General features: G+C 41.9%; 3 protein-coding genes across 4 annotated transcripts; 2 read left to right on the top strand and 1 right to left on the bottom strand.

Annotated features, from left to right (window-relative positions):
* The first annotated feature begins 570 nt into the window (after positions 1-570).
* Positions 571-10,605, top strand: LOC121180630. Its single transcript, XM_041036214.1, has 7 exons — positions 571-818; positions 3,947-4,278; positions 4,474-4,538; positions 4,689-4,846; positions 5,024-5,539; positions 6,741-8,233; positions 8,850-10,605. The coding sequence occupies exons 1-7, from the start codon at positions 578-580 to the stop codon at positions 9,525-9,527; spliced, it is 3,483 nt and encodes a 1,160-aa protein (XP_040892148.1). The 5' UTR covers positions 571-577; the 3' UTR covers positions 9,528-10,605.
* LOC121180633 lies at positions 1,547-3,373 on the top strand. The gene is made up of 2 exons (XM_041036217.1): positions 1,547-3,000; positions 3,091-3,373. The coding sequence occupies exons 1-2, from the start codon at positions 1,904-1,906 to the stop codon at positions 3,287-3,289; spliced, it is 1,296 nt and encodes a 431-aa protein (XP_040892151.1). The 5' UTR covers positions 1,547-1,903; the 3' UTR covers positions 3,290-3,373.
* Positions 10,606-10,753: 148 nt separating the features above from the next.
* On the bottom strand, positions 10,754-17,649 carry slc43a3a (solute carrier family 43 member 3a). Of its 2 annotated transcripts, none has more exons than XM_041036215.1 (13): positions 17,523-17,649; positions 16,044-16,399; positions 15,274-15,433; positions 14,471-14,517; positions 13,891-13,967; positions 13,668-13,760; positions 13,362-13,501; positions 13,108-13,256; positions 12,803-12,946; positions 12,481-12,588; positions 12,202-12,388; positions 11,425-11,548; positions 10,754-11,161 (listed from the first exon to the last, which is right to left on the bottom strand). In XM_041036215.1, the coding sequence occupies exons 2-13, from the start codon at positions 16,231-16,233 to the stop codon at positions 11,012-11,014; spliced, it is 1,569 nt and encodes a 522-aa protein (XP_040892149.1). In that variant the 5' UTR covers positions 16,234-16,399; positions 17,523-17,649; the 3' UTR covers positions 10,754-11,011. The 2 variants fall into 2 exon arrangements, with proteins under 2 accessions (XP_040892149.1, XP_040892150.1); XM_041036216.1 differs by having other exon boundaries at positions 15,274-15,403.
* Positions 17,650-22,291: the final 4,642 nt, after the last annotated feature.

Below are 22,291 nucleotides of genomic sequence, written 5' to 3'. Positions count from 1 at the left end.
TGGACCAGCGTGATTTAAAACTTTTAAGTAGTCACCACACTCATATTTAGGAGATAAAACTTTTTGAGTGGTACTTAAATGATATTTGAGCTGAAGTTTGTTTTGTGCAGGTCTATAATCAACAGGACATGGCAACCCTGATCCGTCGCGTTGTGTTGTCGTTGGTCCACAAATAAAGACGTAGAAACCACAGAAATAGAGCAGGTAGAAGCTGCATCAGTAATTCACTGACTCTCATCCTATCTGTTAATGACGGCTTCTAAACATGTTTGGGTGTTTTCTGGCAGTAATGGCACATTAAATACGAAACTGAAATATTTATATTGAAATAACATAATTCTAATTAAACATGTTCATAATTATCTGCTGGCCTTGATGAGTTTGAGTCTCGTGATTTTTCCACAAGGAAAGTCTCGTCATCATGTGGATGCATGTTAATGGAGCAGACATTTGAAACACTGCATCACAGTAATTGGTGCAATTTCCCTCTGGCCGTCCTTTCTATCCGTTCCAGTTCTTGCAGCAGTACTGCAGCCAGCAGACAGCCTGCAGAAACGCAGAGGAGGACCACAGAAACATGGATCTTATCAGCAAACCAAGGAGCAAGTCTATAGTGTGGCTGTATTTTGGCTTGAAAGCAGATGAAAAGGGACAGCCTTTGAACTCTGGCGAGGCCGTTTGTCGTTTATGCCGAAAAATAGTGCTTGCAAAAGGCGGAAATACCACGAATTTAAGAAGTCATCTGAGACGAAGACATCGTGCAGATTTTTTCGAGACCACTTCCTCCGCGACCTCTGGAGCTTTGTTTGAGGCACCAGGTGATTTTCCACTAAATTCAGTGATTTCGCTGTATTTATTGGTGCAAAGTTTGCATCACATTTCAGTCTTAGCTATTACAGACATTACAGCCATTACACTTACTACATCCATCCCCTTTAAACTGACACAATACAACTTAAGTGGGGCTTTGCTATGGGTTTTTATAAAGTTGCATGTCAGTGGGGAGCAGGTAAATGTGGAAAAAAAAAATCCCTAATCTCCCTAATGCTGTTCTTGCATATGCACACTCCTTGTTCACTTGTAGCACACTTTAGATCACAGACTACGTGATACGGTATGATGCTTTGCCTTGCACAATATTTAATATTGTAACATAGAATGATGTGGGTGTATTTGATGTGTCATATCAATGAATGGAAGATTTAATTCCGACCATGCACTGCGTCTGGCAGAGTGTGTACAATCAAGGTAGTTTGTTACTCTCAAACGTAACACCGGCCAGAACTGTTCTGCGTAAACCTGTACATTCCCTTAAACAGGGGTTTATCTAATATCAGGTTCTTCCATATACAGTGTATTTTTCTATGTCTCATTTAGGGACACAGAGAAACTAAACACTATTCAACGCAGAGTTTTCGTTTGCGCCATGAAACATGTGAACCGCCAAAAAACGTTGTACGCATGCGCAAAGAGAATACGACCCAAGCTCTCGAGTTCTGTTTTACGACAGTTTCATACCCTTGCCGTTGCCGTGGTACCAGTAAAACAGCCATTCACACTGTCCGTTGTACGGAGCTCACGCTAACATCTGAAAGCGTTTTGTCATTTGTTACGGCAGGTGTTGCTTTTGTCCCGCTGGTCTGATATATCGTAAATAACAGTTCTGCGGTTGGTGCAATGATTGGCCAGCGTGAGCCGCTAGCGTTTTAAAAACCCCTTTGCTAAACAGACTGACCCCTTTCTTCAATACAAGGTGATAATAACTGTGATGTAATCGCCGTATAGCACCCGAACCCGACTATGGGTCGGTATCCATCCGCTTTGTTTACATGGCCAAAAGCTAACACCTGCTGCGTTCGCTGCATTGAATATTTCTTACTAAGCATCTACTCTGACAGCTTTGATGGAGCTAACGGCTAACATTATGAGCACAGACCGGAGGGATTCTCGTGACAATCTGGATTTGTTTGGATCTGATATGACAACTAAAGAGGAGATAATACTGAAAGAAGAGGATGAGTCACAAGAAGAGGTGAATACCAGTGATATTTATAGACATGCAATGGTATCAGACCTGCAGCTGGATGAACTTGAAGACAGCAGGACTGAGATAAGTAAGGTTACAAAAAAGCAGACGACATGGGCTGTAAACTGCTTCACTGGCTGGTTGGAGTCTCAGGGGCTCCAGGTGGACCTGACTACAGTGGAGAAGACTGAGCTGAACAAGCTGCTGAGACACTTCTATGGGTCAGTACGAAACAGCAAAGGAGAGCTGTATGGGATCGCCAGTTACATTGCACTGAGAGCTGGGCTCAACCGTTACTTTAAAGAGCCTCCTGTGGTCCGCCTTGTGTGCTTAATGAGAGATGCTGAGTTCACCTCGGCCAACAAGGTGTTCTTGGGAGTGCTGAAGAGAATCAGGAAGTCGGGCCGAGACATAACATCACACCATCAGGCACTGTCACCTGCTGACATCCGTATCCTAAGACACTCGCATGCAATGGACACCAGCACTCCAAGGGGACTTCTGAACAAAGTCTGGTTTGATATACAGGTACATTTCGGCCGCAGAGGGAAGCAGGCCAACAGGAATCTGAAGCCGGATTCATTTGTAATCAGAAAAGACGAGAGAGGACTGAGATACTGCACCTTAAATTTTGCTGATGAGACAAAAATCTATACTGAGAAGGACCGATGCTCTATGTTTGAGAAGCCAGGCAGTAAACTCTGTCCCATCACTTCTCTTTTAAAGTACCTCAGCAAACTCCCATCCAACGCAGCTGCCCTTTACTTGCAGCCTAAGAAGGAGCAAACAGATGATATGTGGTACAGCCACATCCCACTAGGAGTCAATTATCTGGGCTCAATGTTGGCTCGCATGTGTAAAGAAGCAGGGACGTCGGTGATCTACACCAATCACTGCATCAGAAGCACGCCCTTTCACCAACTGTGTGACACGGGACTGGAGGGGAGAGAGATTATCACTGCCAGTGTGCACAGGTATGCTCGGGTTATTCACCTGTTGCCGTCTTAATATACATTTGTCCCATTTTGACTGGTCGAACTATGTAAATACTATATTTCCAACAGGTCTGAAAGCTCCCCCCAAAGTCACCAGACAACTACTGTCAGGGGCCAAAAGCAGTGGAGTGAGATTTTGGCAGAGAAAGATCCAGCTGGCCCAGCAGGTTTGCCACCAAACAAGTGGGCACCCCTAACAGAAGTTCACTCAACCACACGCATTTTGCACCACTGCTGCAGTGGATTCATTATTCTACTGTCCGGGTGAAATATTCAGATAAATGTCTACAGAAGTCAGAATGAATAAACTTGTTGGAGGATACAAGACGCTAAAAAAACATAAATTTTTCTTGGTGGGGGAACAAAATAAAATGAATCGAAACAAACTCACAGCTTCTGTCTTTGCTATAAATAAATGGTTTGAATTTACATAATTCAGTATCTCAGTGTTTCTGAAATTAAAGTAGCAGCCAAACACACTCATGACGTTCTTTCTACGATGGAAATCTGATATTGCTGTTGCAGAAGTTCACACAAATGCGTTGTACTGCAGGTTGCTTTGCTTTCACCTTCTGTCCAGTTCATCCCAAACCAACCAAGCTCACTTTATTTTACCATTTGCAGTTTACTGTTGATCTTTGTACCATTTAAGGTCATTCGCTGAACTTGAACTGCCGAAATTTTCATAAAAACTGGGAAAATGGGGTGAAAATGTTGTGAAATTTTATCCCGTACTGTATCTAAGGATGTATAGTAACAATCACTTTCTAATGCAGTGAGGTCTTGTCTGAATTTTCCTGTTGCTTAATTCTGTAGTCTGTTTTTTTTGTGTGTGTGTGTGCCTGAAACTACAAAAGAAACAGTAAACATGCTCCATAAAGCCGACTGTCAGTAACAATGTCCTAATTAACCTTTTATTTTTTAGGTTTGGATCTCAACCATGATGAATTCTTTGAGGATGTTCCGTTTCTCCAGAATGCTTCAAATCAGAACTATGTCCCAGATGCCGTGCTGCCGCCTGGGGAGCCGTGGCTCCATGGCGGCCCCTCCCGAGCAGTGCTGTCCCTGCCTTCCTGCCTGTGCCTGTGTGAGGACGCTGGGTCTGGGATGCCTGGTCCTGGATCTTCTAGCGAGGAGCCTATAAAAGAGATGAAGGTGTACGCCAAATGTCACCTTCAGCAAGGCGTCATGTTTGGACCCTTTGTCGGAGAAGTGTGCAAGGGACAAATGCCAGCCAGCTTCAAATATGCCTGGGCTGTAAGTAGACTGGTTTGAGTCCACAAAAAGAAGCAGTTTAACATAAAGTTAAACTGCTTCTTTTTGTGGAGATTCCTCAAAATAATGCTGTTTTATGCTACAATCACATGTAAAAGTCCATGATATAATTTGTGACATATTCCATATAGGATTGGTCATAAATATGGTTGACATACACATTGCTCCCATCTCCAGATTAGGGATGATGCTTCTTTCATCTACGTCGATGCTTCTGATGAAAACAAATCCAACTGGATGAGGTGGGTAGTTTTGTAGTGATTCAAGTAACGTTTCTCTCTGAACTAAGTTTCCTTTCTCCCTGTGTCTTCATGTTTCTTTGTAATGCTTTAGTCATTTGTATTTTATTTATTATGTATTAACATTATGTATGCATTTACTCTGTGTTTTAGGTATGTAACATATACGAGCAGCGAGGAGGAACACAATCTGGTTGTCTTCCAGTTTTACCGTCACATCTACTACAGAGTTTCCCAGCCTGTCACGGAGGGAGCAGAGCTCAGGGTCTGGATTGGCAAGGATTATGCCTCCCTGCTGGGTCTGGGGATGGGTGAGTTCTGTCCCGCTGGTTCCTCTCATGTGATAGATATAGACTAACTGAAGTTTTTTTTCAACTAAGAGTAGAATTTAAATATAACTGTTATTCTCAAGGTCTTAAAATGGACAAATTACTGCTGTAAATACCTTGCCAATATCCTGTGCATTTGTTTTTGGTGGGACGATACAGGCGACAATGTGAAATGTGAGGTTGGAGACAAGGAGACAGCTCTGCGCCTCCTGCAGGACATCCAATTAGTCACCCTTCCAGAGCCCAGCAGCACTTCCCTTTGGTCAGATCACAGTCAATCACAGAGCCCCATGCCTGTCATCAGTGATGTGACGACAGTGTCAAACCCGGACACAGCTAATGAGCCAGGCGGGAGTTCTGGCTCTGCCTTCCCCTCCACCTCCGTGGTCCCCTTCCCGTCACCTGGCTCTCATTTGATGGAAAAGTATGATTTCATGCCTGGAACTGAGAAACTGCTGAGTAATCCGAACGCCACGCAAAACAGCCCGTGGTACTTTTTTGGGTTCGAGCCAGACCCAACCGGCCGGCCTCTGGACCGGAGCTCTGCGGTTTGTAAGCTATGTGTGGAGCATGTGGGCTGTGCTGGGGGAGCAGCAGACCTCCAAAACCACCTGACCAACAAGCACCACATCAGACCACGTGACAGTAACAAGGATCGGAGTCTTCTGATAATAGGTAACAATTACTGTCTGCTGCCTGTTTGCATTTCACAGTAGATTCAGTTTATCAAGATTTAGATTAGATGAGATTTCCGATCCATGAACCATGTCTGTGCTTCAATGTTGCCTGTTGCATTGGCTCCACAAGTGATTCCCTGCCGGCTGCTGTGCTAACTGGCTGACGGAGGCGTGTCTCATTGAGACACTCCTCCGTTCAGGAAATCCATTCCGCAGTTTGCAGCCAGCTAGCAGGCGAGCACTCAGCAGCATCGTGGCTAACCAACTTTTCAGCACAACATGTCCGCTGTGTGGAACTATTTTTCAATAGAAATACCCAAAAGCAAGACGGCAACGTGCAATGTTTGCAAAGCCGTTGTAGCGAGGGGCGGAAACTCCGCGACCTACAATACAACCAACCTAATCAAACATTTGAAAACGCACCACCGTAGAGAGTACGAGGATTTTTTAGCCAGGGGGCGGACATACAAAAGCAGGCGGCAGGAATCACCTCTGGAGTCATTCCAAAATAATGGTAAACTTCCGCCAGACAATGTGAAAGCTAAAGGGATTGCCGAAGGTAAGGCTGCTTAACTTCATCGTGCCTCGATTACCAACCGTTATCAATAGTGTTGTTATTATTATCAACAATAATGATAATAATATTAAAGCAAACAGGGCTCTGGTATCGCAACACTATCAGTATTTGTCAGATATCCAAATTCAGGTAGTAGGTAGGAAAAAGGTGAATCGGTCCATCCCTAGTTGTAATTGTTTTCACCATCATTTATGAAAACATTTTACTCATCAGAGTAATCAGAATAATGCTGAGATCTTGGAACTCAGTACAGTAAGAGTTTATCATAATATCAACCACATTATTTGGATATAAAACTAAAAATGAGCACAAGCAAAATGTTACTAATAATCTCCCAGTACTCTGGAAGACGGTGCAAACAGCAAACATTTATGCTGAGGTGGCAAGGGATCTCCAAAGTGATTAGGATTCATCATCTTAGAGCCATGTTCTTACCAAATTTGGTGCTAATTAATCTTATCTTGTAGATGCCTGTTGATAGTGCTGGAGGAAAAATCTGGAGACCACCAAAATTCTTAAGAGTCACTGTCTGTCTCCTTTTGTAGAAATGTATCGTCAAACTGTGGAAGATTATTTTCTGATTGAAGATTTGTTCTTTTTTTTTTTTTTTTTTTAACAACAGGTCAACAGCGCTGTCAGCCAATGATGGGTAACAGCGGTCTGGTCAGCGCATTCCCCCTGGTTTTGGCTTCTCAGGTGACCGATGCCATCGCCAACTTTCTTGTCATGGATCTCCAGCCTCCAGCCTTGGTAGACGGGGAAGGTTTCAGACAGCTGATCCACACCCTCCTCCCCTCCTGCAAGGAGCTCCCGTCACCTTGTCAGCTGGAGAACCTCCTGAAAGAACACCACACCAAAAGCAAGGCGAGCCTGGCTCAGCTGCTCAGGAGGAAAACAGGAAGTGGAGAAAATGAGGAGATATCTGACTACACTGCTCCCATTGAGTTTGAGCCCCGGAGACGCGGGCGACCTCCCAGCCATGGAAGGGAAGTTCCTTACTTTGTCACTTTAAGTGTGGATGTTTGGTCCCACAGCTGGCAGGGCAACATCGAGAGGTACCTCACCCTCTGGGCACACTACATAGACTCTAATTTCAGTTTTCAAAACTTGGCCCTGGCAACCCAAAGACTGACAGAGAGTGGGGTGACAGACTACACGCTTCGAGCTATGGAGACTCAAGTGAAAGCGATGGCACAGGAGTGGGGAATCTTCCAGCCCAATCTGGTCCTGCTGGGAGGGGAGGGAAGGAATAAGATGATGTTGAGGCCAATAAAAAGTGAGAAAGGTAGAGAGGCTGCGGGAAGCATCCCTCACCCAAACTCAACAACATTTCTGGAGAGGGATGACTCTGTGTCACCCGAGGAACCACATGGCTCTGAGCACAGCCATTCACGTGAGGGACTACCCTCTGTCCCATGTTTTTTCAGTGCTGTACAGGACTGCATTGAGGAAGTGATGTCACATCCTGTTATCTCCAAGACCCTCTGCCAATTCCAGGGTATTTTCTCAACCCTGTTCCTGCCACCTGCTCAGAACATAAGCTCATATCAGCATCACGTCCAGAGTCTGCTGCAGACCCTTACGAAACAAGACCAGGCGGATCTGAAGTCATGGGCTCATAGTCGGCCAGCGTGGAATAAGCTGTACCCTCTACTGAGCTTGCTCATCAAACATAAAAGCCTCGTCTGTGATATAGTAAAAGAGGTCAAAGGGGAGGGCTTGTCTAAAGATGAAACTGCTCCAGAAACCAGTTCATCTGGCAGCTGCCACGCAAACTCGACTTCCAGCACGTCCTCAGCAAACGTCACGATGCGTTCTGAGTGGAAGGCCATTGAGGACCTGTGTCTGGTCCTCAAACCTCTGGACGTGGCATGTCGAACCCTCGCCAAGGAGGTCTTCCCCCGTCTGTCCCTCATCAAACCCATTCTCATCGGCCTGCTCTCCCGCCACCTCGTGTCCCGGCCGGCAGATTCGTCATCCATCGTAAAAGAGGTGAAGAGGATGATGAGGCGGAACTTGGCCAGCTGTTACAATAACCCTGTCGTCAACAGGGCTCTGTGTGTGGCATGTTCCCTCGACCCCCAGTTCCATGGGCTCGGGTTCATGGAGGAGAAGGTGAGTCTTAACGTTTAAATGAAGGGAAGTGATAAGTGAATGGCTGGTGTCTGATTTCACTCGAGATTTTCAACCACGTTGGCGGCATGGCACCTCGCAGACGTTCATGGTCTCCACAGGATGTGAATGTTGGTTCATTCTGTTCCCCTCAGGATTGAATTGTAATAACTTTGGTGAACCCTTAACTTTCTAAGTAGAAAGAGTAGAGCCATCATCAGGCTGAAATTGTAATTTCTCCATTACTTTGGTTTATGACCAAATACCCACAAAACTAACTTTCCCATCAGATTTAAAATCAGGAACTATCTGATAAGATGACAGCTGAGGCTACTTTACATTTTTCAATCCTCTGTGCTTTGGACACATTTCGGTTCCTATGAAGAACTCACTTTCAAGCATAGCCAGAACTGAGAGATTACTGTTTCCCTGATTATGTCAATTTCTTGTGCATCTGAATGTTGTTTGCTATATGACATTAACATTTGAGGCTATTTTGATCTGTTGTTAAAAAACCTAAGTTTGACTACTCCCCACAAACAGTTAGAATACAATGTAATTAAATGATCAATACTTTGGAATAAACATACTTTTTGTTTTTGTTGTGATTATTTTCTAGGAGCAGACGGCCACTTTTGATTGGCTAAAGAAAGAAGCCATCAGGATTGTGAAGGAGGACAGGAGAAGGAGCCAAGGTAAGAAGCAGAGCCAGATTAAGAGAAGCCCTTCCCCTGGGTCACCAGAGTCCGAGAGTGACTTCCTGCGGAGGAGCAAACGCCTCAGAGAATCCCGCCCTATAAACTTTAGAGAGGTCATAGATGAAGATGAAGAGAGTGACGTAGGAGAGACCGATGAGAACGAGCCAGCAGAACCAGGCTCTCAGGGCGGGCTCTCTGGTATGGAGTTCCTGCTGGGAGACCTGTTCTGCTCTGCTCCCCAGAGCAGGCAGAGCTCTGTGGAAGAGTCTATAGACATGGAGATGTCTGTCTTCAGAGCCGACAAGGGGGCCTCTCTGGGAGTGGAGCCTCTGCAGTGGTGGAGGACGAAGGCAGTACAGTTTCCGCTCTTGGCCACAGTGGCCCGGGCCTACCTGGCTGCACCTGCCGTAGCAGGTAACGCTGCACAGGCCTTTGTGCAGGAAGGAGCAGGAGCTACGTACAGGAAAAGAGCTAATATTCCACCAGAAAGTTTGGACACCATCTTGTTCCTTCACCACAACCACATGCTCACCACTGACTCTGGGCAAACAGCAGTTAGGAATGATGACAGGAACAGTGTGTTTGAAAAGGTCTCATAAACACAGACACACACAACATTCATTCCTTTTTTCACACACTCTGAGTTTAACACTGTCGGATACTTGTGTAACACTTACCCTTATCAAAATTTCAACTTGAGTTAACATGGTGGGGAAAAAAAACACAGCACAATGTCTTCATCCAGGATGAAAACAGGATGCTGAGGTTGGATGGTCATATAAAAGTGTTACATTAGTGAGATTGGAGTTTGGGCTTTATATTAGATTTGAACATCCTTCAAATATCTAAAGTTTTATTGATACAAAAATCTTTTTTCAGTCTTAATTGTTATTAGGATCATTATGTGCGAGTAAGACTGATTTGATGTGGTCATTTTGGTTTCCTGATTTTGAGAATGACAGAAAAATCTTAAAACAGTGTTACTACTACTGATTCTACTACTGATTTACATTTAACTATGTAGTGTTGTAGTTTGTAGCACCTCGTGCCTTACCTTGTTTTAATACTCTCATGCAGTAGATTGAAAGATATTCCTATTTTTTTTATCCTTAATGCCAAATTGTAAGAAACATAAAATTGATTATGAGTGTGTAGACAGTCCTTCATGATGGTGTTGTGTAAAACTTCTGTCATGTGACTTACAACCTGTATTTTGTGTTAGGAATCAGTAGTATGTAGTAGAGTATGAATGACAACTCCAAAGACTGAATATTAACTCATTAACCTCATGCTGCTTTTTCTTCATGTTACACAAGGAATTCAGAAATTGTCAGTGAATTGACAATGGAACTTAAATCATAAATCAACTGATCGCTGAAAACAGTTTGGAGATGGAACAAAAACTCACTTTAGAACAAAATATGCCTCAGTCTCGTTTCAGTAAACACTGTTTATGCCTTGTTACTGTAGTTTCACACAGTGAAACCTAAAATGTTTTTTTTTCACACTTTTATAATGTACCTTTCAGGATTACATAATATACTGTCAACACAATGGATGAGGCATATTAGCACAATGTCTGTAATGTTTCAGACTGTGATGTTCTTCAGTCTTTTGCCTTACTGTAATGTTAATCTACCTGTCATATACTTTTTACTATTAAAGTATTACATTTGAGCAGTTTGTTTACTAATGTAATCAGGAATAATGTACTGTTTATAAACATGGTACAAAGTACATTATTTGTATAATGCATACTTTGACTTATATCAACATAAATGCAGTATAGTACTGAAATTTCAGTAAAGCACTCAGATAAAATGTATCCCAGTCAATTAAACATTTAATAACACTTCTTTTTAAAAAAAACATTTAAAAACTGATGTATCTGTCCCCACAATCCTCAAAAACATTTGAAGTAAAATCAGTGCACTTGGATAAAAGGACAAAAGTTATACAAAACACTGTAATCTCAATTTTCTAGTATGAAAAAAAAAATGAGCAGGAACAGACAGAAAAGTGTTTTACTACGTGAAAAGTAAAACTTGTAGACAAAGGCTAAAACACTTGCATTGCTATCTTTCTATAACTTGTCTTCAGCCAGTTTGGAGCCATTAGCAGCCTCAGTCTGGGTGTTGTCCTGCCTGCTCTGGGCTAGTTTCCTACAGTGGATGAAGACGTAGACAGGATGTATGAACACCAGCAGAGTCAGGACAGTTAGAGCAATGTCCACCTGGAACACACCAAAACATCACTTTATTTATCTGATGTCAGTTACACTATCACACAGTCAATTAAATTTTACATGTGGACCTATGTTTCATTTTGTTAATTCACTGACTACTACAGTGGCACAAACTGTCCCCCGAAATGTGTTCTTGCCTTTGTATGTCCTCCACAAAGTCGAAATACGAGCTTAGTGTCGCTGCCTTTGATATTCAGCCATTGTTCTTTTTTTTTTGTAAAATTACTTCATTAAATTTTTTGAGCTCTTACAACAAAGGGGTCTCCACCCAGGGCTCCTTTGACGAGGGCGAAGCAGGGGTACTGCAGCAGAGAGATGACAGCAGACATGGACATCACCAGGCCGTACAGCTTCCCAAAGTGAGAGGCTGGAAAACTGAGAGAGAGAGAGACGTGTCATTTCCACAGGTATGTCTGTAAGATAGCAAAAGAGTATAGCATCTGAACTCTGAGTCATCACCACGTTTCTGTCCAGTGTCTGCTGTCCTTCACTTGTCCTCTGAAGCTCACCATGTTAGCTTTTTTTGATGTTGTCAGAGATGTTCAATTAATTGAGGCTGTAGCTGAAAGTGTTTTCTCTCTTATGTGTCTCTCAGTCAGTGCTGGTGACAGTTAATGTCTAACCACTGATACTCTTTGCCAACACATTTGTTATGTTTGTATGTCTGTAAGCGTTTTCTGATCCCTCCCTTCCAATAGCACCCCAGCAGATATGATCTCACAACAGTGAAACACAGAGAAGTTAGTGCATCTTTGAATTCGAGTCATGTAGCTCAGCTCTTCCATCTTCACAGAGGATAGAGATGCCAGGTTAGAAAGTTATGCAAAAATTGGGATTGTTTTGGAACTTGGAACAACGTGGTGACATACTGCACGCCAAACATAAGAAAACCGCGCTAGCAAAGAGGAACAGTGTTTTACAGGCAAACACAGTGGCCTTAACCAGGTTGGTGGTTCCTGCAGGACTACTGTGTTTTAAAGAGTTTATTTTATTTTGTCCGCCCCTTGTTTGTGTATGTAGCTGCTCACGCGATGCTAATGAAGGCTGCATTTCCGCCATAGAGGAAGGAGCGATTGAGGACTTGAAGAGCAAAGGTGAGATACTGCAGAGGGAGGAGAGGAACGGAGGCGCACACAGAGAAGAACAGGCACTGCAGGGAGGTCAGGAACAGAGACAGAGCGGAGGAGCGCAGGTCCGCCTCCTGCTCCGTTTCTCCTACAGGAGGGAAAATGGTTAAGGAGGAATAAGTAAAGTTGCCCTGTTGCACACACACATATGTTTAGTTATAACACCAGTCACTGATTTACCAGGAGCCAGAGGCTTTCCCTTGTGTCTGTCCATGATGAGTCCGTTCCAGGGAGCACACAGTACTCCACACAGCTGGGTAATGGCAAAAGCGTTGGTGTACTGACTTACTGAGGGAGACAGAGTGGGAAAGAAGGAAGCAGTCACAGAGGGAAACAGAAAAAAAGATGAGTGTTGGAGTTGGATGGTGATAAGGAGAAGATTAAGAATAAAAGAAGAAGAATAAAGAATAAAAAGGCCAGTAAGAGAACAAGGAGAAAGCTTTAAATCACAGTCAGTTCATACGAGTGATAAAGAGCTTCAGTGATTTTTATAATCAGTTACCCAGGTTGGGGTCATTGTTAGCCAGGCGGTTGAGCATGGGGTTGAGTGTGCCAATGAAGAGGTAATGTCTCAGCTGCATGATGGACAACCAGAGCAGGTGCCACAGGAAGAACCAAGACAACACACAGCTCCGGAAACTCGCCACTAAATACATGAGCACACATCAGAAAAGAAAAAAAAAACAGAAGAAGATTGGTGGAAAACAGTGGACATATGATTTGTAGGCAGTTTTATCATCCAGCCATGGTCTCCACACGTGACATTGTGGATGTTGAGGAGAGGATGATAACAAAGAAGATAAGTACCTTTTCCAGAGTCTTGGGGCTCCGTCCCATCCTCAGGTGCTGGTGGCGTGTTGTCCCTCCCACTGGACTCCTGTGACACTGTCATCGCGCCCTCCCTCATCCTCTCAAACCTCTCCACATTGTAAGTGTTGGCCTTTCCACATTTCAGTCTGAGCATCAGAAAAAGTGGATGTATATGTCACATCTCATCCAAGAAGCTGATGTACACAACCTCAGAGAAAATAGCTGCTCCAAAGTTTCTGAAGTATTCTCACCCGTAGGTGTAGTATTGTGGCAGAGGGTACGGGATGTGTGTTACGGGCATCAGCAGGAAAGTCCTCACCAGGTGTATGATGCTACAGACGGACAAAACAAGGAAGGAGGAGCGGAGACAGATTCCCTGTTCATACAGTACCTGGAAAGCAGATGAAAAAAAAATTTGGTTAAACCTCATAAAACAAATAATAGCAATCTACTTTTGCTACAGTTTTTCTTTTTTAGTTAATTTTGTGTTTTTGACCACCACCAGTCTAGAGGACAATTTCAAATACAGCTAGAACATAAATGTTTCTATGTTTTACCTTGATGATGAGGAACACAGCAGAGGAGGAGTCAAAGGCACCGTTGTAGAGCGTGATGATGGTGGAGCGGTGCGTCGCAAACAGGTTGCCCACCTTTCAGACACACAGCATGGCATCAGTTAAAAACATGTAGGCTGCTGAAGTTTTCAAGTGCCGGGTGTATAATTTGTTTTATTTAGGATAAAGGTATGTTTCTGTGCTAAGATATGTAGGGAGTATTCACCTGCATGTTAGTTAGAAGGAGCAGAATTCCTCCCACAGCGATGCAGGACAAGGCAGGAAAAAGCAGCTCTGAAAATGCTACAGGACAGTGGAAGACAAATTCATCACACTTTATAATCCTTTAAAATTAAAATGTATTCCATTTCTTTTCAGTTGGTTAGATCTATGTCCACTGTGGTTGGTAGGTATAGCCGTCATGGTTTTTACAGGACAAGGAGGCATTTGGACAAACTTTGGACAAACTGGACCAAGACAAACAAACTGTAACTGGACATCTCATTTCACATTTTGTGCACTAAAATTGCTTTAAAAGAAACAGGGGAAGAATTCAGAGAGACAGGTTGTCAGAATGGAGACTTGTGAGCTATACAGCTAATTAGCTAATTAGTAAGCCAACTGCCCCACTAACTTCATTTGGCCACATTCAGTTCAATTTCCTGGATCTGAACTACAGTATTTATGACATTAAAAAGAGGCGATGTTTAAAAAAGTGAACTGCTTGAAAAGGTTACATGATGGTATTATGTGATGTGATTATGTGCATTGTATATGCTTGTGTGTGTGCTCTTGGGTGCAAGTACCTGCACTGGAAAAGGCCACAAGAAGGGTCCCAGTCGTGTACAAACTTCTGCAGAGAGACATACGACTGTATTTAGAGCAGCCATGTCCGTATGTCTCTCATTTATCCTCCAAAGCGTACGCACACTCAGATAAACACACACACTATAAAGCTTTGTAAAATTTCTTCACATAAAAACCACAGTAAAAAATAAGAACTGAAGATTTTCTTTTACTGAATTTATTTCATTTGTTTCACATGAGTAGGTAAGTTATCCTTCAAAACTACCCTGTTTAAATAGTGTTTTTTAACCAGCACACTCTCTGTCTTTGTGTATGTCTTGGGTGGGCTCTTTAACCTGATAACCTCTATCATGTGACCTAAAGATATTCATTCACATGCACTGCGAGCAGTAAATAAGTAACCCCAATTGTCAATGTATAACACAAAAAGCTCCAGAAATCAATATTCCTTGCTGTACCTTTGTGCAGAAAAACCCCCCACAACATGATTGTATGAGCAATACCACTATAAAATAGAGGACACAGTTATTGGTTTCCAACACTCACATAGCTGCAGATGTGTGCAGGTGTGTGTTCTTAGTGAAATGTACCATAGGATTTTAAGGGTTTGAGTAATTACTTGTTTCAAATTGTTAGTCTCCTGTTTTCTCTGCTGCAATAGGAGTAATGCCAAAGTAAGGCCCTAAAACTATGCTGTCTGAGGAGGTCTGCCTAAAGTCTCTTAAATTACTACTAAAGAATATATGACTTCACAGCTATAGTTTTTTTTTAACCAGGAGAAATAAAAATGACATGAACTTACATTCCCAGCAGCCTGGTCACCATGGTACCAAATCGATCAAACACGTAGCCATTGACGATATTCAAGAAGTTGTTGAGAAACGAGGCGATGGTGAAGACCAGGGAGAACTTCTCATCCTGTCTACTACAGTCTGTGAGTGCAATTTTTTGAGAAGACACCACTGGTAAGATACAAAAGTATTGCTATTTTAAATATTAAATATCAGAGACTTAGCTTAACTCTGCTATTTGAAAAAAAAATGTATCCTGCAACACAAGTACTTTATGGTATAAATTCATTTAAAGGTGCATTATCCAAAATTAAATGATCTCAATAATGAATCAAATGGGTCTGTGTGTTGGGATGTTCGTAGTAACTATTGCAAAACTCAGGCTTACTGAGCTGTTTAGGCTCTTTCAGCTCATTGTTTTGAGTTTGGCAGATAGACAAAATTAGCAACTAGCTGGTGAAGATAGTGTTAGATCATCAGGTGGCTGAAGAAAATGCTGCTCTGTTTCTGCAGAGTGTGTACTTAGAAATTATTTGCCAATACTAGCAACAACAACAACAAAGGTTACAATATGGCAGGGGTGTGCTATTGTTACCGTGTTTTGGTGTTTTTTTGTGCCCTAGTGGTCAACAACCAATATTTAAATGAGTGCAGCTTGAATTGATACTTTTCTCTGTTTTGGTGTCGGGCACCAAAAAGACTGATGTCCATCTGAGCTTCTCTCAGCAGGGAAGCTGAGCATCATCATCACCTCTGAAACCTAAACACCAGAGATGCTCACCTGTACTTGTTTGTGTGTCGTTGGCACCTGCAACACTGTCGCACAGCTGACTGAAGTACCCATCCTCCTTCAGCACAAACACCAGAGAGGCATAGCCAAACACCACACCGGCGAAGCACAGACACTCCAGCATCCCCGAGGCCAGAGTCAGCCGGTAGCGCAGCCTGGTGCCACCCTCATAGCCCTGCATGCTTCACTCCCTCACTCTCCTCGGGCCTCCAAAAGGTAAAATTTTATCCTCCAGTATGCGTCTCTACCTCTGAGAAGGCTGTAGTCACTCCTCCCCTCCTCCTAGAATTCCTGCCAAGCAGATTCAGGTCCTGAACTTTCCCCTCAGATCTGCTGGATTAATGTTTCTACAATACAGAACACAAAACGAACAGCTGTGAGGGAGACATTAACTTCTTTTTCATCTTTCAGCCCAAACAACACAGTATTATACAGCTTATTGTTCCATACATACATAATAAGTAACACAAGACTGAGCAGCACCTGTGTGGTTTAAATGGATTCTGTACAATTAACTATGTCAATCAATACACACCCTGCAATTCTCATTTTGTACAAACATCTTATTGTGTTTCTAAAGAATTATTTACAGAATGATAAGGGATACATTTTATACCGGCTTAGTTTGGTGGTGTAAAAATCTTTTATGTTTTATTGCTTTCATAGTGTGAAGATGATACCTAACAAGTCCTTGACATTGCATAGACGATAAAGACACCTTGGAGGGAGATAACCACGAAGCTTGCAGCAGTATATGATAAGCAGAGGTTTGCCTTTTTTTTTTTTCAGCAGAAACTTCTTAAACATATTAATACATTATGAATGAAAATGATCTTATAATTTAAACAACAGCAGCAACAACAATAATAATAATAATAATAATAATAATATATCAATATTAAAACTCTTAAAGGGACCATTTTAAAATAATGATTTTTTTTGGGTTATACTTTATGTACATTTTACTTTAAATATTTTGGTACTTAATACTTTTACTTCACACCTGCAGGGTGGATTTCCCCTTTTAAACTTTAGATACACTTTACAGTCAGATGCCCCTGATCATTTTCTGTCTCATGCTGAACTCACTCTATAGCACGAGGACAGCAGACATGACAGACAGTGCGGCAGTTATGGCCAGTCTGTAATCCAGATTAGACCATTAGGTCTTAATCTACACATGACACATGGCACAGCGTGGACACAAAACTACCACAAACAAGACGCTCAGAACGTGACGCTTACAGCATTTATCGCCAAAAAACGAACAACAAACAAAAACAAAGCTAAATAAACAAACACAACATTAAAATGAATAAAAAAGAGTGGATGTTTGATATCATAAGTATTTGCACAGTAACCAAACTACAGTGTGTGGATACGCTGAATGAACTCACTTTTGTTTTTGTACCAAACACGCGTCAGTCTGCCGACACCTGCTGTACCATTTACATGTGAAATGATGTTTACCTTGTCATTTCCAGGTGATCCAAATATCGTAGTCTTCCTGTGCAGGGACTCTACAGGACAGATGCACCTTGCACCGAGCCGCAGTTTGTCATGCAGAGGTGCGCCTCTCTCTCACTCTCTCTCTCTCTCTCTCTCTCTCTCTCTCTCTCTCTCTCTCTCTCTCTCTCCGTCTGTCAGAGATCCAGTTATAAACGCAACAGGTGGACACAGGGCTGGAAAGCACATCAACATATGGGTCTCTGTTATACACGCAGTAATTCTCATTAACAGTTTAATTGTGAATTATAGGCTAATCTCACGGATTCCCTATTATTTAGCCTAAGTGATTATAATAGCGTTCGTAATTCATCCATTCAGCCCCTGATACTGGAGATAAAACACACTACAGAACAATTAAACAATAAATACAATAAAATGTCATTAATGAGGTCCAAACACATGGTATTGTATGATGACCTGCAGAAAAATTGCAATGATTTTGTTTTCATGCTTCAAACTCCATGTTTTTATAATGATGATGGTGTTAGGCTAAGGTCATCGTGGTGGGATTTTGCACACTTTTGTTACTCTATTGAGTAAGTCAATATTACAACATTAATATTATAATTAATTATACAAATTAATAATAATTAATATTATAATATTAATTTGTAATTGACTTACTGGTAAAAATAAGTTTGTGTGCAAAAAAAAGTCTGAATTAAAAATACATTTATCATCTAATTAGAGTATGTCCCACACGGCTCTAATGGCTCCATCATTTAGGTTTGTCAGTAAAAATGCTGGGTTAACTGTGTGTCTGCAGGTCATCATACATCTGAATCCAGTCAAACTCTGAACTGACCTAATGCAGGAAAGGTATGGTTATCATGTGATTAACAGTATGTTCATCTCTGCCTCTACTCAGGAGAACTGGCATCATGGCATAACTACAGTCTATGGATAAAGACGACATTAGTGGAAAAAAATAAGAGACAATATGTTTGAGGGGTTTCAACTTGTAGCTTTATTTAATGGAAAACATAAGATGTTTTCTGATACACTGGAGATAGTCAAATAAAAAATCACATCATATTTATTATAAAAAATAATTTATAACTATTATTTCCCATCCTTGTTTTATGTTCATTAGTGATTTGTTGTAAATCAACTGAAGTGGTTTACACAGTGCAAAAGCACATAGACCTGACTATAACTGTTCTCTTTCACACAAAGGCAAATACAAATGATAATCTAAAGCTATATATCATTTGTATTTTTATTTTTATGTTAATGTTGAATGAACTATGAGTGTTGTAAAAGGGTTTGCATGAGACCCACCTATACACAATAATCACCCAACACCAACCTAACTCTGAAGCTGGCTTTAACCTCTTTAAAGACACTGTTCTAGTTTTCTTGTATGTTTTAAGGTCAGCCCCTCTTATTATCTCCTTACCCAGCACCAGTAGGCAGCTATTCAGTGTAAAAAACTCTGATAAACCCACAGTACTCCACCTACCAAGTACCAAATACCAGATAAAGCGAGCAGCAGATGAAGCTAGCTGGTGGATGATTGAAATTGAAAGGGAGCGCTCCAGAGTCAGTGTACATCTGGACCTCAAAACCCTGATCTGTGTGCTCACCTGGGGTGTGGAGGCCTGGACTTTGTGCCTCTCTTTTAATATGACTCCCAAGTTCAGTTGGATGGCCTCCGATTGGGGAAATACTAAAGAGATAGTGTCTTTCCACAGATTTTTTGTAGTCTGTGTGTGGACCTTCACTGACTTCTGGAGGTTCACTGCAGAACTGTGAGCTCTGTTCAGCTGCATCCTGATGCTGAGGACACTCTCCCACATGAGGACAGGTAGGTGACTGTACCAGAGGTCATCAGAGTCATTATTAAGACATGCCAGTGTTATTTTAGCAATAGTATTGTATGTTAACCTTTCAGCTCTGCTTGTTCTTCAGGAGCTTCCTCATGTTTAATGTTAACTGGTTCAAACTTGCAGTCTGCCGTCCCCAAGGTTCCCTGTGACACACAACATTTCAAAAGGTCTGAACTGTGCCACAGCACACAATGACCATCTTAGATTTACATCTGTTAAATCTTATCATAATAAGGCTGTTGTTTAAAACAAGTCACCCCTTTATTATGTTTGTGGTTTTGCATAACCTCTATCACCTCTGTAATTTCTATACACAGTTAATCTCAGGGACAGAAGGACTCACTACACACCACCAACTCTTGAGTCAGATATTTTCAGTCGGGTGGATTAAACAAAGCATTTGCAAGAAAAGTAGAAGAAATGGTCTGATAAGTTTAAGCCTTTTCCAGTATACAAGTATACAAGTTAGCCTTGTTCACTGACCAGTTACCACTGAAAAACAATCATTCATGTAGTTTGTTTGGATGATACGTGATCTCTTCAGGACGTCTTATCTTGTATCTGTGCTGTTGACTTGACTAAATAGGTTTAAATAGTCTGAACGAGCCTCACCTCCTCATGCTGTTCTGCAGTTTTTTCTTCATTCCTCCATTGTGTTTTGTTCTCCACCTGATCAGACCGCAGTTGAGGATCTCCTCCATTGTTTCCTACAATTTGGCAAACGCTCAATGAATGAAACTCATTCCACAGCAAATACTGAGATGACTTATGCTGTCAAACCAAAATCAAATTAAAAAAAAAAAAAAAAAACATCCAGCCAAGTAGAAACGCCCCTGATCAGTAGAAATCTTCTGCCATCTAATGTTCACACCTGAGATGTGCAGTTAACAGTAGGAGAGTTTATCACCGTATGTTGTGCTATAGCTTCAGTGGTTCTCTGTGATTATAGTCAGGTTATATCTGCTTATCGGAGACTGACAGCACTGGAAAAAGCTCCCTTTACCTTTTTTTTTAAACTTAGAAGAAATATGTTTCTGGCCCAGACTGTTTCTTCACCAGGCACAGGTGTACCTGTTGGTACAGCTTTTGACACCTTCTTTTTCTAAATGTAATTAAGCAAAAAATAAAATAAAAACCAGTATCCCAAAACAACACACTTGAATAGTAATAAAATCACATAATGAGAGTATTGTGCTTACAGTCTCTCTCATTGTTTTGTTAGGAATGAAATAATGGCAGTGTCAGAGTTTACAGTGGGGCAGATTCATTTCCTTTGCCTGGGACTCAAATTTTTTACCCATGACCCTAAACACACCCAGTAGCAGTCACACCTTACTTACTTGAATTTTGTTCACAACTGTCTACTGACAAGACTAAAGGTACGGCCTATAGGGAAGGCTGCACCGCTGAAGTTCAATATCAGCTATGAAGGGGCCCTCCATCTTCTAACCTTGACTTGTCAAACAACTCTCAACTGTTTTAGGTTATATTGTATTTCATATAGTTTCATATATTGTAAATGATTTTAACAATTAATCAATGAGCCAACATTTTTTTCTTTTTTTTACCATGAGAGACGAGGCCATGCAGGACGGCAGCATCATTACTGCTGTAAAGAACCTGCTGGTTTCTCGGTGTTGGGGGACATCTCTGTTCAGTGGGTGGTCAATAGGGGCCAGTCTACAGCCATGTAGGAACAGAGAAACTGACTTCAGCCTGAGCTTGTCCAAAAGTTACCCATGAGCAGGAGGAGGTGGTGGTGGAGACAGAACAAAACAGAGGCACCTCAGAATAACTCCGTGCTGTTGACATTTCTTTGGGCTGGGCTGCGGTGGGACATGGTGGCTATTATTTATAGGACTGTGTCTGCATGCTTGATAGCCTGCACACATCTTACTGTCCTGGGGCCCTTGCATGAAGTCGCTCACAGGACGCTGCAGCTTCTGCTGCTCCCTGAGGATGCACTGTTTCTCGTGGCTCAGCTCCACGCGGAGGACAGCGTAGTAATCACACACGAGCTGGTTGATCTCTGTTGCTGCGGAAGCTACCCGTTTCTGTATTATAATAATTTTCATTTGTATGTCTTTGCCAACATAAAAAACATGCAACAAGTTCTTATACTGAAACTTTAGGCAGTCAGTAATATTTAAGGACTGATTAAAAGTCCAATATGAGAATAATTACCTTGAACCATTCAATCAAACTGAACTCCAACCTCTATGATGCCAGCCACAAAGAGAAAACACAACAGCCCCAGGCACAAAGTCACTGCCCTGAAAAAAATGTCCTGCCTGGGTGTAAGATATTTTATACTGTCAGCCTTTGTTCACCAGTATCATTGTTGTAAATATACTGAGCTCTTTCAGTCTACCTGCTGTCAGAATTTGCTTTCAGTTCGCCTCTTGTTTCTTCAAACCAACACCAAACTCCAAGTGCTTGTGTTTTGCTGCTTTGCCCAGTTTCACACTTCCTTGACACGGTTTCTTCTCACGTCTGTGTTACACATTCTTCTTTACTCACCCTGTGTACTGCAGCTGACAAGAACATCCAGCAGACAGGATGTTTCATCAGCTTTCACTAAGACATAACTGACATTTCCTGAATAAATGATGATGGAGAGGATGAAGCACTTGTGACCCTACCCATGAAAATAACCTGTATGTTTAATAGAAGATTGGTGTTGGCCAATAGCAATGAACTCGTAGTAAAGTTCATAGCATTATTCAGATCTGTAACTCGGGTAAAAGTACTAATACCACAGTATAAGAATACTCCAACCAGACTCCAGTTCTTGTGGACACATTATGTTAATACAGGGGACTTTATCTGACAATACAGGTGTAAAAACCACGTGTCTACTTGGGTTTTGAAAGTTCAGTTAAACTGAAGTCTTTTAAAAAA

The sequence above is a fragment of the Toxotes jaculatrix genome, chromosome 4, assembly GCF_017976425.1.
Source record: "Toxotes jaculatrix isolate fToxJac2 chromosome 4, fToxJac2.pri, whole genome shotgun sequence".
Classification (NCBI taxonomy): Eukaryota; Metazoa; Chordata; class Actinopteri; family Toxotidae; genus Toxotes; species Toxotes jaculatrix.
The sequence above is the reverse complement of the archived record's forward strand: the minus strand, read 5'-3'. Positions and strand labels throughout refer to the sequence as shown.